General features: G+C 38.7%; 1 protein-coding gene across 3 annotated transcripts in view; it reads right to left on the bottom strand.

Moving 5' to 3' along the window:
* The window catches only part of LOC117524565 (neurexophilin-2-like), a 75,883-nt gene that overhangs the window by 35,742 nt on the left and 24,386 nt on the right, over positions 1-15,755 (bottom strand). Inside the window, exons 1-2 of one of the 3 annotated variants that reach the window (XM_034186372.1) lie at positions 14,255-14,793; positions 14,025-14,171 (exon numbers count right to left, since the gene is read on the bottom strand). In XM_034186372.1, the coding sequence (XP_034042263.1) occupies positions 14,025-14,069 (45 nt within the window). In that variant the 5' untranslated portion in view covers positions 14,070-14,171; positions 14,255-14,793. Of the gene's footprint in view, positions 1-14,024; positions 14,175-14,254; positions 14,794-15,755 lie in introns of those variants that run through there. The other 2 variants (XM_034186374.1, XM_034186373.1) reach the window with 2 other exon arrangements.

Genomic DNA, 15,755 nt, shown 5'->3' with positions numbered 1-15,755 from the left:
CAACCCTGAGAGTAATCTGAGAGAAGATTTATTGGATTTATTCTGAAACTGTCACACCATGCCTTCTACGCGAGGGCAATCACTCACCAGAGCTCGGACGTGACGCGGGATTGTCTTTTCCGTCTGCCAAATCAGGCAGTAATTAGCAGCTTTATAGGTCAGGGTGCAGTGGCGGTTCTACACTGATTTACTCCCCGGGAGCAACCCCCTCAAAGAGCCCCCCCCCCCCCAAAAAAAAAACACAAAATTTTGCACAAACAGCCATTTTTTATTATTTTATTTTATTTATTTATTTTTTTATATTTTAGAAGTGGGCCTGAAATTGCAAAATTGACATCAACAGACTGCAGGCTACAATATAACATCCTTGATTTGCACATCTGAATGAACACGTCCTGCTATATTCACTTAATCTAGTTCTGTCCCACATACCTCCACTGTTTAAATATTGAACAGAATATACTGTAAAATACAAAACAATTATGAGAGTGCACGGGGAGACGACAGCCTGCTCCACTTTGGCTCCGGGCGGAACATCCTGCTCAGCTCAACGAGATCCTGCTGTCCGGCTCCACAGCATCTACCCTGGCAGGGCAAAGTCCACTTAGGATGCAACACCAAACCAGAACTCTCTGTGCCACATTTCTCTGCACCAAAACAAAGGAAGGATGAGGCAGGCAGCCGGTTTACAAAATAAAAGGCGTCTAAAAGTGGACAGACAGGGTATAAGAACGGGTCTGGATCTCACCGCAGAGAACAAACTGCTCACTCGTGGGAAAAAAAAGGTGTGTAGAAAGGACAGCCTGCCTAGGTGGCTGCCCGGTTCGTAATGCCAAAAACCACTGTCAGGGTGTTTATGAAATATCAGAGCATTGAGAGGTGACACCGGAAATGTTTCTGGATTGTTGATTTTATGAGTGCACATTTGCTGGTAAATGTAAAACTTCTCCAACTGCTGCAGTAGTTTGTAAAATTACCAAGAACTTAACATTATCACCCACTGAATGCAGACCAATGCCACTCTTGGCTTGGGATACGTCTGCTTAAAAAAAGAAACGAAACCAAAAAAAAAAAAAAACTGCTGCCCAGTCAAGTAAAAGTATTTTCTGTGCTCCAGAATATTCTAAAACTGTGTTGGTGTGGAGCCAATAAATGACATGACTGACCAAGAGGAAAAAGACATCAGTTACTATGTAAACATTATGTTTGAAAACCAGCAGCAATATTTCATCATCATCATCTAAAAATGAAATCTCCACAAAATAATGTAGTGTGGCAAAGTCACCAATGTTTTTTCCTGGATTAAGACATTTATCACAAGTTTAAATAAATTAAAATTTAATTGAAAATTTGAGAAAGATGGCACATACACAATAATAATAATAATAATAATAATAATAATAATAATAATAATATGAGCAAAGCGCCACACAAGTGGTGCAAGCTCACTCATGGTACACGGGAGCCCCAAACAGGAAGTGCCAAATTTTGAGTCCATAGTGAAACAGGAAATGTTGAACATTTCCTGGATTGACAATAGAGGAGATCTTGTGGGATCTTGCGAGATTTGTGGGATTTCAGTGTCAACTTGCCACTGAAACAGAAAGTGACAAATTTTGAGCCCATAGTGAAACAGGAAATGTGAAATACTGAACACTTCCTGGAGCTACAGCAGGGGATATTAACCTGTTTTTCATTATGTTGTTTTTGCACTGCTATCTTTATCCTCTGTAAAATTTTTGTGTAACTTTTTGTTTGTTTCAATTAAACAAAAAACTGAAAATGAAATAAAAAAATACAAAGAAGAGTTGTCGTGTGAATAGAGGAATCTCATGGGAATTCTGCGCACAGTCAACACTGTAAACAGGAAATGCTAAATGTTGAGTCGACACTGAATCCGGGAACGCTAAAGTGAGAGGCAGCACGCACCTTGACAGTACATGAGGTCAGTCAGTGACTATTGAGTGTGTAAATTGCATGAAGTTTTTTTAGCCATGCTAATGCTCTGCATATACTGAAAATAAAGTGTGAAGGACCTAAATGAGATGGTGAGGACTTTCCAGTCATGTAAGATGCAAATAAAGAAAAATACTTAAAAAATACTTAAAATGGCGGAGGTTAAGGGGGCCGTAGTTGGGGAGTCTGGGGGTGAAGCCCCCAGAGGCTGAAGATTTTTAGCCATGGTAATGCTCTCCAGGAGCATTTACTGAAAATAAAGTGAAGGACCTAAATGAGACGGTGAGGACTTTCCACACATGTGACAGGCAAATAAAGAAAACTGGTTAAAGTGGCGGGGGTTAAGAGGGTCATAGTTAGGGGGTCTGGCTTGAAGGTTTTTAGCCATGCTAATGCTCCCCAGAAGCATTTACTGAAAAAAAAAAGTCTGAAGAACCTAAATGATGTGGTGAGATGCTGAAGAGCTTCACTCATTCATGTCTGCGACATATACATATTAATAATATAGGCCTGGCAGGCCCCAGGCCAGTAAGAGCTCCTGCCAGGCCAGAAAAGTTTTTAATAACGCCAACAAAAACTAATGCCAAATATTCATTCATTTGGAAAGCAATAATCATTTTGTAATAATCATTAATAGCCCAGTCTCATGCTATTAGTAATATCATCACAAAATGTGGTAGATTTTCATGATGGGGTTGTCCAACCCTAACCATGACTATAACCACAAATGTAACCATAACCATAACTGTTGCCTAAAAGCCCCCCCCCCCCTCCAACCCCAATGATACAATCATGAAATTAGTTTGTGGTCCTATCACGCAAATCAACTGCATTTTTGACGGTATCAGGAACTAATAGATTAAATCATTTTTTGTGATGGCATCATAAATTGCCTGTGAGATATGGTTGCATCGGCAGCACTCAGACCAGCACTCGCATCCTGTATGTCACAACATCTTTTCCAGGGACGTCCATATTTTTCAACCAAACAGTGCAAAACCACATTCTGCACCTATTACAAATGCATGTCTGCAGAAGAAGTTATGGGTACTGGACTGGCCTGCCTGCTGTCCTGACCTGTCCCCAGCACAGAATGTGTGGAAAATTTTGAAATGAAGAATGCAATGATGACCCCATATTGTTTCACACCTTAAGATGTGTTTGCAGAGAGAATGGGACAAAACTGTACCTGAAATATTTGATAGTTTGACATATCTTCAATGTCAAAACATATTTTAAGTTTTGTGAGGAGGAATGGCAACATTACAAAGTGGTAAAGGGTTTAGCTTCCAAACTTTTTTTTTTTGGAATATGTTGCATGGCTTAAAAATCAGAAATGAATAAATAAATAAACCAATAAATAAACAACAAACTAAAATGTCTTGGTTTCATACTGTCTGCAATGTAACAGAAGTGAAAGTAAATGTAAGAAACACACTTCTTTATTTGCATTTTCCATACATCCCAACTTGTTCTGATTTGGGGTTGTGCAGTCAAATATTTCTGTAATTGTTTTCATTGTTGCTTCACTGCTTTTGTGTTTTTGAACAATTTGACTTTTTTTGTTGTTGTTGTGACAAGACACAAACAAATGGTCTAGTGGTGATGGTGTGTAGGCTTTATGGATATGTAATTTAAGGTTTGTCCACCCGAGTGTGCAAAATTACGGGAGGAAACATGTAAATAAGTGGGGTTTGAACATGTAACATGATTTATCAAGGTAAAAAGGAAGTTTAGTGGGTGCTGGTAGTTTGTGTATTTTTGGCTTCAGCTTATTGATTAACAGACACTGCCACCGCCTCATACATGGAATAAAAATTAATTAATCAGTCATTGTAAACATTGGGCATATTTAACGAGTAAGTGTTAACACTGTGCTTGTTTCTTTAAGAATAAATGTCTCTATGCATAACAACTGGATCACATATCTGAGTGTGTGTGTGTGACATTACGGCTGTGTGCACAGAGCACACAGTACATGAACATGCTCATGCAATGGCTATTACAAAAAAAAAAAAAAAAAAATCTTCTGTTTCAGACATTTATTGTTAAGCAAATTGGTGAATAATTATGCAATGTTCTGCAGGTGGAACACCGAGAACTGTGTGCACAGCTGTCTGTGTGGAACAATTTAGCACTTGTTTTGTGGGATCTTAATAAACCAGGCCCTCAATCTATTTTGTCTCAGTCCACCCAGCTGTAAACAGGTACTGGCCTTAGCTGGGAAGCAACCTGCATTGGACCGGGGTCCTGTCCAGGGGGAGTCACACACTCTTGTCTGCTTCATAATATGGAATCCAGAAAGAAGCACCTGCTGACGTACTTCTAGGAAACATCATGAGACCTCTGGGGAAGACTAGAGGCTGTGTGGGTTTCTCTGGGTAAAGATGGGGTTACGTTAGGAAGTGCATCTGATGTAAAACTTGTGCCAAATCCCAATCCGGATCTGTACTGGATTTGCTGTGGCGATCCTGACCAAAACGGGTGCAACAAAATGACAAATGATGATAATGTTTAGGAAACATTGTCATGTTGTCTGATAGATTTTGGACAAGCTGAGCTGGGCACCATGCACCACTTATAATCACTACACACACACACACACACCAAACGGGGTGACAAATAATGTGCAACACCTCCCACGTCATTGATACTGGAGGTGAATTTATAAAATAAAACTGGAATTTACAAACAGCCTTCTCACATTGTTCATTTCACTTCCTATCAAATAATCAGTGAAGTGAAACTGCTACAAATTTATTGAAAAAAAAACATGCATAACAAGATACAGACACCTAACTAATTAGTATGACTAAAATAATTTGCCAATGTTTAAAAAAAATTAATGTAGAGATTTGGTTGTGCGTAATACTGCAGGATGATCATCTCAAGACATCACACACACACACACACACACACACACACACACACACACACACACACAAAAACATCACCACCTTTCTTTTGCCTCACATCATTATGTTTCCTCTTTGTTGTCAGATAGCAGGTCCTAATTATGACATATTAATTCATAGAAAGTCAAAATGATATTTCACACCACATAATTACGATATCTCAGAATCATGACTTCACAATTTCACAAATATAATTCCAACATTTGTATTTCATTTATGACTTATAATATACATAATAACTGTGACTCAATATCTCATAACTGTGACAAAATTCTGAGTTAGTGTGTCACTCTCATTACTGTGTCTCATAATTGTGGCATTCATTATCTCATAACTATGACGTTTATATCTCATTTATAACTTAGTGTGTGACAACTGTCTGTGACTCAATATTGGACAACTGTGATATAATTCTGAGTTAGTATATCACACTTATGACTGTCACACACATATGCCCGTATCATTATTTTGACATAGGTATCTTATACACCATACTAGTTATCTCATAATTCCAATTTGTGTCTCAATTATGATGTACTTTGTCACAATTCAGATTTAAGATCTCATAATTAAGAGGTGCCTGGCTTAGAATGATTATTATTTTGTATTATAAGTGAATGTTTCAAACTTATAACTTTGTATCTCGGAACTCTGGCTATGTGGTAATTATGACATTATTCTGAGATAGTTTGCTATATGAAGGACTGTAGCTCATAATTCTGTCTTTGTTATGTCAGACGTCACATTTATTATCTCATAATTCAAATTTATGTTTCATTTTTGGCTTAGTTAGACATAATTTTGAATGACAATGTCATAATTGTGATTTTATATCATGACTTCGTGCTTATAATTCCAATATAAAGTCTTATAATTATACGTTTGTGGCTTCAAATTCTGATTTATGTATGTCATAATGAGAATGTATCTCAGTAAGTACGACTTAGTATAGTTTTGACTTATTATATTTACCATCTCATAATGGTGATTTTAGTATCATAATTCAGAGAAAATTTCTATTGATAATCAGACAACCCTGCAGTGCTGATTATTTTTTCTTATGAACTGGCTGGAGTGGGATATTGCAGAAACACAGTCTGATACTATGTCTGACTCTCTGCTTATTAGATATTGTAATTATTTAAATTGGTTATATAGATAATCTGTTTTAACACGTAGGTGAGAATGGTTGTCAGGTGTTGCTGTCACCCTGTTCGCACGCCGTCAGACTATAGAGAGGTATGAGATTACTACAGATGCTCATGCTGGGTTTTTTTTTTTCTTCACATGCTGTTTCAGTCTTTTGTGCAGAGATTTAAAAAAAATTAGTGTGAGTTTCATTTAGTTTTAGAAAGGAAGCATCTGCATCACTGCACTTTGGTAAAAATGAGGTCTTGTACACAATTCCTCAGGATTTACACAATATACCTTCTGTACATAAAACCAATCTCATTTTGTTTTGTGGCAGGTAAAAGTTAGCGCCAGCCTGTGCCAGTTTACCATATTTGTGGCCCTGCAAAGAGTTAAAGCTATCAGGCAGCCAAGCCTCCAGATCTTACAGCGCCTTGGGCTGCACGTCCGCGGTAACAATTCATAGCTGTGGACCAGGATCAGGTCCACACCACATTACACATAATGCATCCTCCACCAGAGCCACCAGAGCTGAAACAAGCAGCTCCACGAGGAAAGTAACGGCGCGACCTTCGTCTTTAACGGCCCGTCCAGTAGTCAAATTAGGGGCATTGATGATGCAAAGGCCAACCGCGTAACACCTATCAATCACTCCGAATTTCTCTCCCGGTATGGATTTATTGCCAGCATGCACACGATTATGACTGATGACTGCAAACAGAATATGTTGCAGTGCTCAATACGGTCAATAAGACCCGTGAGAGGCTGTGAGCTACATTTGAGGGATTAACCCGAGGAATTGACAACCTTTCTTCTTGCATCTGAGACAATGTGCAGGCTGAGGACTGCAAATGCCACAGACAGTATTGTTTATGAGGAATTACAGTCAAGCCTTCTGGCTACAAAGATTGTGACCCCAATATGGGCAGAGATACACATCAGCACCGTGTAAGCTCTCCAAATGATTCCTGGAAGGCACCACATGCATTCACGTCACCAAACCACGTTTAATCACTCCTTCCTCCTCGTCTGCCTGCCATTTTTCGCTGCAATTTTCCCCTCTCCCAACTCAATTTCTTCAGTGGTTTTTTTCCAAAGACTTAACTTTGACTTTTTTTTTCCTTCTTCTTCTTCTTCTTCTTGCTCTTTCTTACAAGGCAAATCCTGAGAGAGGTTGATGTGAAGACCAGGCAGAGCAGGGATGTGAAGAATATAAACACTTCTTTTTTTTATTGTCCACAGGGGAAGGAGGGGTGCCGGGGGTTGGGCGGTCGGGGTCTGTAAAAGAGACGAGGACCTTATCACAGCCCAGCAGCTCTGTAATTCGCCGCCATGATAAAGTGGCGGCGCAGAAACCCTTACAAGGCTGGCACAATCCAAAGACGGATTAGGTTTTTCTGACATAAGCTTCCTGAAAAACTAATCAATCAGCCCATGCAGTATTATCAGAAGCATGAGATTAAAGAGCTGCTCTAATCCCCCCACTGTACATTTTATTACGCTCCCCGGTGTTCACTGCCTTTAAATATACAATAAATAAATAATTAAAACAAAACCTAATTGAGCGTGGGGATGGGGGAACGGGTTAAAGAGCCCTCAGAGGGCGACTTTATGTCGAATTTGTGTTTTGTTATGAAGACGGGGACAAAACTGTTGTCCTTGCAGGAGCCCCGTTTTGACATTGAATGGAGACACGCTGTCCCGCTCCGGCGCCGTGGAGAAAAATCCATGTGGGAAGAAAATCCAACGGCAGATTTTCCACAACAGTATTAGCGTCTGATATTTGGACAACGCTCTGATCACAGTTTTATGCTCTCGTGTTTGCAGCTTTACTGCTGACAAATACGAATGAATTTAACATAAATGCAATTAACAGCGGCAATTAATGCCAAATGCTTTCAGCGATGATGTGCAATCAGTGACAGCACCACCAGGTTTTCCTTGGTTGGGAATGATTATTTAGCCATACATTTGCATATTTATATAAATTTCATGTGTGCGTCTGCTAATTCACATAAGCAATACACAATAGACAGAATTAACAGCAGTACTTTAAAAAACAAACATTATCAGTCTTCTGACAGAACCGTCTATGGAAAATGTGCACAAGTTACAGAAACGTAATATAACAAGTACACAGTTAATGACAAGAAGCGCTCAGGATGAAGATGCTTTATTCTTCATCACTGTCAATTTTAAGCTGCTGGCTTTTAAAATCAAACTCAGGCACAAAGCAAACTAAATAATGTTCGTAATGAACACATATTAAGTGATATCTTGTATGAAGTGGTGAGATGTCACAGTACTGTCACACAGCTGATCTCATGAATGCCACAAAAACTGAGTATATGATCATTTTGGTCATATCACATAACTATGATCTCTTGTAATTACTTGCAACATAATTTTGCCTTAGTATCTCACAACTATAACTATGTATCTCAAAATCCCAGTTCATGTGTGTAGTATCTCATAAATCTGATATAATTATGACTTTGCATCTCTAGAATTAAATTCTCACACTTGTATCTCAAAATTGTGACTTGATATGTCATATTATGGCATGTTGTTACAATTATAATTATGGAACACTACGTTTATCTGAATTATGCCATAATTGTGACCTGATATCTCAAAATGGTAAGGTATTAGGTCATAATTATGACTTAATATCTCATAATTAATATATAATTCTGAATTACAATCTCATAATTAAAACTACTCATAATTTCTGCTTATATATTTCATAATTGTGACTTAGTATGCTATAAATACAACTTTGGATAATTATTTATAACATATTCTCACTTAGTATGTCCTAATTTTAACTATGTGTTCTCAGAGTCATCTATTTCATAACTGTAAATTAGTATATCATATTATGGCATACAGCTATCAGATACACAGTAATAATTTTCTGTTTTTGCTCAAAATCGCTACAGTAGAGCTGGTATGGATCCACGTGTTGATTTTGCCCTTCTTGATGCAACTCCAGAAATATAACAATAGAACATGGGTGACCTTCCAGTTTGGGGGCAATTATACGAACCTCTGCCTTTATGTATCACATTATTACGAGTTAGTACATCACAATTATGACTTAATGTCTCAAAATTATGACATTGTGCATAGTAATTGAGTTAAAATTATGAGTTAATATCTCATCATTCAAAACTATGCAGCTCATATAATCGTATAATTATGACATAATTATGACTTAGACTTGCACAGTTGTATGCCATTATGTATGAATTATGAATCCATTACTTAGCATGTCAGTTTCAACATAGTAGCTCATAATTTTGACTTAGTATGTCACAATTATTAGTTAATATGTCATATTTCTGAATTATGTAACTAATCTTTAGGACAGGATGTCACTATTATGCTTTGATGTGTCATAAATACAGCCTTATTCTGAGTGAGAATTTCACACCTGTATCTCGTTATTACTTAGAAATATGACTTTGTATCTCATTTATAACAATGTATCATTATTATTTAGCATGTCACAATTATGACTTAATAGCTTATAATTATGACATAATTATAACTTATGTGTCAGAATTACACCTGTTTATCTCATATTTCAGACTTCTTATCTCATAATTATTAGTATGTCACAATTATGAAATATGTCATAAACATGACACACATGAAAACAAAGAATGTGATAAACCAAGGCTAAGAACAGGAGTTTGATGGGTAAAGCATATGGTGGGGTTCAAGCCCCATAAAAGTATAACCAACCCTTATTGGACCACCTATGTTTAGAGTCAGAACACAGCAAAGCTGTGTGGATGTAAGGGGACCACACCCATCTAAGCTTTGTCTCTTTCCAGTTCCACACTCTGGGAACCAGGTGAATCTGAGAACTCAGATTCAATTTGATTTGGGAGATTGGTCTAGTCCAGTAATCCCCAACCCTGTTCCTGGAGAACAATTTCCCTGCATGTTCTCCACCCACAGCTAATTAACTAACTCAGATTTTATTTGGTAGTCCCGATTCGTGGCTGCAAGTGGTGATAGATGTTACCTTCAAGGCTTTCCAAGCAATCTTTTTGGGGGTTGCTGAGGTCGAAGTTAATTTTATGTACAAACAGCATGATTCCGCTACTAAATAGCAAAAACCAGGCCAAACATCTGTGTATATGTTCAACTACAAACCATATTAATTGGATGTTGTAGCTAGTTGCCTAGCCTAGCCTATCTGTAGTTATGGAAGTGAGCTTATCAAGTTATTTTACAATGTGATAAAAAATACCAATACAAAGCAGCATTCTGCAATTCTGGACACTCTGTTATGTTATTAATATTAGTAGTTTAGTGTAGTTTGTCAGCTTTTGTGAGCTGTTTATTACAAACTAACAAGCTCACTGTTCATATGTGCTTTTTGTGTTGTACAACATATATGTCACATTTTCATTACAGTCCGACTGATGTGGATTTTGGAGGTGTGTAAGACAATACCAATATTAGGGAGTAAAAATTTTACAATACCGATATATCTGTACATTAAAAATATAACCCAGTGCTAATACCCTCTGTTGTATGAGCATTGTGTTCTTTATAATTTACAATTGTTGACTTAATTATCAAGATCATATTGTCTTATGTACAATTTGTACATGTTCAAATCAAATCATCACTTGTTCATGTTGTGAAAATCAAGGAATATTTGTAGATCACCCTCTGTGCATTTGCAGGTATTGAGACAAATTTAACTCCACAGGAAAGTAGCTTTGGGTTAACAGAAGTTAGCATGACACTAGTATCCGCAAAATGTCTTGTAAATGACTGCACAGGTGTTAATCAGGTTACAGAAATAGTATTTTCAGTTTTAGACGTGTTTATTTCTCACTAGCTTTTACATAATATATGACAAAGAGGATACGTTTACACACAAACAAAATGTTGCAACTAGCTACCAGCCTGTGGCGTCACCATGCTATTGTTCATGAAATGCCTTGTTCAGAAGTGTTATTGGGTTTCAAAAACAGCATTTTCAGTTTTGGAAGTGTTTTTTATTGCTAGCTTTTACATAATATATGAGTAACGTATATAAACATACAAAATGAAGTGGTTTTGAAGAGACCAGCGACTAACATCACGGTGCCGCTCTACTCCGATTGGCTGTCACCCCCAGCACTCAAACAGAAAACTGAATAGATTGAAATAGAATGTGACATTTTATCCTCTTAAAATAGGTCAAGGTTAGCCATCTTTGAACTTCTCCAAAGTCTGTGTCCCAAGAATGTTCCCTGTTAATTTGAACACTCTGGCAGTAATAGGACCGGACTTATGCTGAGCACAAACGGACAGAGGGACAGACAGACATAGGGACAGATGGACAGACGGATGCAATGCCTTCGCAATACCCAATTGGAATATTTGATGGCCTTGGGTAATAAGACTATGATGCTTAACATTTTGTTGTCTAACCCTAATGACAACGAAATGCAACTGAGGTTTGATGTTTTACTAAACTGTAAAACATCAAACTTCATGTGTCGTGCTGCCGTCGCACTGACCTTCACTCAGATTGGCCATCGCCACGTCACATCTCGCAGCATTTGCATAAAATTGGCTTCTCGTCTAGTTTAGCCTTTCTGCCACTCATGTCTTTTCACTGTAAAACACCCACTATGACAAATAGTCACTTTGTCTCTGTCCCTTGCAACTAATGTGATCAAGTGGTGATGGGGTCCCAGCCCTGCTTGACAGCATTGTAAACACCACTGCTGATGCACCTTCTGTGGGACAAACTACACAGTGACACCATTTCAAAAGCCAAAGTGTTTTCTCCATTGTTTTTTTTTTCTTTTATAAAAATAAGTTTTATATTTGCAAAATACCAGTATGTTCATGAAAAGCTCATACTGGCCGACCGATAAATCGATCAGGATCTAATTTTCATTCTTCTTATTGGTTGAATGTCTCCTTAACTGCATCTCAAAGCCTTTTGGTCCACATCTGTAATTGCCCTTAGAAATAAAACATATTTAAGTGATAGGTTCCAAGCTCATTTTCACATTGAGACTCAGCGTGGCCAGGCTACCTCCTATCAGGACCGTGTGATTAGGCCTTGTTCCACCACCGCGCCGCCTGGCCCCAACACTGAAAGGAGGCAGCTGCACATTTTATGACACGGCTGATCCCCTTGTAATGAGCCACATGGATGCTCCTCCGTGACATAATATCATCTGAGCGCTCGCGCTACATCAGCGAGATATAAAGGTGGAATAGACTTTCTGCGCGAGCCTCTCACTCTTAATCCAAAGCAATGTTTCCAAAGCCACTTTCCCTGCTTGAAATTTCTGCAATAAAGGCGAACAGTTGTAGGAAGAGCGGGCGCGAATCAGAGCACTCGAGTACATTTTATCTTCATCTCCATTGTTCTGCTGTGAGGATAACAGCGGCAGATGTCACGGGGAAGATGAGTGGATTCTCACAGGATGCCACTGACCCTCTTATTTGTCCCTGAGGTGTTGCACAGATGTTGGGGCCGAGGTCACGCGTTTGTTATGCGATGCATGTTCTGAAGATCTCTTATAAGCTTAGAAATATCCATAGTTTCTCATATTTGGATGCAAACGTGAGACTAAATGCTACAAAAGCTCTGTTCTTCTTCTGTGGTGCAGGGTGTCCCAGTAAAACTTTGGTATCTTCAACTTTCAACTCTATCACAAAACGCAATATAGCTCAGAACGGTTTCATATGCACAGCTCTTCTATGTTTCAGAATGCGTAGGCCCAGTGGGACAAGGGATATTGATGAGAGCCAACGTGTCCCTACTCTGATAGTGCCGGGCCTGCTGGGAAGGGAGCGTGTCGAGGCGTATGAGGGAGAGACTCTCCAGGGAGGCAGCCTCTCCTTCTCTTTGGGGCCATGAGCTCCCACAGGCACACGGCTGATTACAGCAGCCTCACGAGCACGCAAAGCTTCAGTGTTTTAAAGAATCCTGTGTAAGGACAGTGACCAGGAGAAAAACTTCACCCAGCCGGCATTTTTGGCTCAGGTGCGATCACAGCGAGAGTCAGAGAAGCATCAGAAAATCTTTACTGCATTCAACCGTAGAGGACACATATGACCCCCCCCCCCCCAAAAAAAAAATCATGATCTTTCATTGGAGAACTTTCAATAAGAACAGGATTATGACAGAAAATCTTCTAAGCTTCAACCAAACGTCTGCAAATATAAATACAATTTAGTGTGTATTCACAGGAATTTAGGATTTGAGTGAATAATAAAGGCCAGAGGTTTAACAAACATCATTCATTCTGAGAAGCAAACTGTATCTGAATGAACACAAATAAATGAGGGAGCAGCAACCAAATAGTGAGATGGGTGCAGAAAAAAAACAAACACAAATAAAATCTGAAAATTGCCTGAATGCATCACCTGAAAACTTTTGTCAGTGGAAAGCAAATAGAATTTTGAAATTTACTTCATTTCTTAATGAAGAACACTACTGAAATCAAATATAAATTTAAATTCAAATATCATTTCTTTTTAAGGACGTTGGACACAATGACAGATTATTATGACAGAAATTTCCTGCAGTCTGCACAGATTTTTTTAACATCACATACTGTTCTGCATACATGAAATTCAATCAATTATACTGGAATCTTAACAGAACCAAGATAAGTGTAACTTTTGTGTTCTCAAAAAAAAAAAAAAAAAAAAAAAAACATGATTTAAGATTTTATTGACCGGTAATATAAACAATAATTTATCACTTTCATTTTTAATGCCAGTCGACAGTTGCTGCTGATTACTGAACCAACTTTTATTTTATTTGTTTATTTTTTGCTGGAAAAAAGTGGAATTAATGTTTACATTTTCTTGATGGATGTCATTGATTAAATGATGTATGGGCGGCGCTCCGGCGCAGATTATAAAATATAATTACAATATAGTAATAAATGCATGAATCATATATAAGTTTGAGTGTTGCCCAGATGATGTATGCCACTTTTGCTCCTCTAAAAGCTTGTGATGAGATGAACGGGCGCTCACCTGGTACAGGAGAAAAACAAAGAGCAGTGTCTGCAGGGCTCGCATCTTCGATGACTTCTCGACTTACTCAAGGCGAACGGCACTTAAATCCTCTCTGGGAGATGTGGAGAGAGGCAGGCGCACATGCCGCTGGATCATTGCTGGGATAACCTGCAAATAAAAAGGAATTATGCGCGCGTAAAACTGGGAGGACACGAAATGTTTCCAGAAAAAAAATGCAGAATCTTTCCTTACCGTTGCGCAAAGGTAATACCTCACTTATCTGGAAGAATCATCCTTGTTCTTATCCACCTCAGAAAAAGGCTCCTTTAAAAAACAAAATCCTTCCAAAAGGTTTGCTGAATTTCTTCCCCACAGCTGCAAACATTTATGCGCTTTCGCTGCGCAAAACAAGTTGCGAACGAACCCAAAGTGAAATAAAGTGTAATATTTTTGCGTTCTTCTAATTCATCCCGAGCAGCGGCACGAACAAAAACGAGATGTAGACTTTAAGTAAAGTGAGGAGGGATCCCATTGACAGGGCTGCGGGTGCAGACAGCAGTGCGCCGTGCGCTCTCCTCAGCTCCACTGGAGTTCTCAGTGCGCAAAATCCTCCGCTGCGCGCGTCTGGCGACTCCAAGGTCGGTGCGCATCCGCGGAGACGGTCCAAAGATTTTTTTTTGTTTTTGTTTTTTAATAGAAGAGGCTCTTATCAAGTTCTACTCAGCAACACGCACGCGTTCAGCTCTATAAAGGATCAGCAGCCGTTTTATCGCGCAGTGACGAACGTGGCTTCTGTTCCACCGTTTGAATTTTCTTTCACAGTCATTTCTGCACATGTGCAAACGGGAGCGCGTGTTTGAGTCTGTGTTCAAATCTGTACAAACTAAACAATGGGACCTGTCAGTCAGCAGAGAAGTGGCTGAGGCTGCAGGGTGACCACTTTGTGCCCGCACAGCGCTGCGCACAGCAAAAGGTCGAACAATGTGCTGATGGCTTTAGGAGCAACCTGAACAGGGGATTCATGCAGCTTTGGCGCCACCATGTGGTCAGAACCAACATACCGTTGCTGGAGAGGATAAAAACAAACAACAGTAAATAAATCAGGGTTCGAGTCACGGTTTGGACATTTGGAGTCCCTGGTCTCTATGTGGTTAAAAAAAAAGTGGAGTCCCCATTCAGTCGATGAATTGTGATGTTCAAATGTGATGCACAATTGAATAAAACCTTTCCTGCATGATATGTATGCACAGTTTATTATTATCGGTCTACATTAATTAAATATACACCGTTACCACGAATCATATATATTTCATAGAAGTTACACTGATTCTTTTTGTAGTTGTGATCAATGTTGATGCAGCAGTTTCTGACATGAGGGAGCTTATGGATCGTGCTTTTATCTTTTCCCCTTAAAAACAGAGCTGTCCAAATTCTGAACTTGAACTATAAATGAAACTGAACGGAGGGCCACGGGCCAAAAATATTTATCTTGTGTGAATTACATACAGTGTCAACTACAAGCATTATATTTTATACGCTCAAAAAAACAAAAACAAAAAACAACCAAAACAACATGGGTGTTGTTGGTTTTTATGTTACATGAACGTAAGTCTAACATGTAGCTTCTACAATATAGAATCAAGTTTTATGGGTGAACACATTGAAATCATGCAGTTTTAACATAACATGCAACAACTTAAAATTTAACTTGCTCAGTGAACATAACAAAATTGTGGAAAATATTTCCAC

Source organism: Thalassophryne amazonica, chromosome 14 (genome assembly GCF_902500255.1).
Source record: "Thalassophryne amazonica chromosome 14, fThaAma1.1, whole genome shotgun sequence".
Lineage (NCBI taxonomy): Eukaryota > Metazoa > Chordata > Actinopteri > Batrachoidiformes > Batrachoididae > Thalassophryne > Thalassophryne amazonica.
Note: the sequence above shows the minus strand (reverse complement) of the source record. Positions and strands in the feature narration are given on the sequence as shown.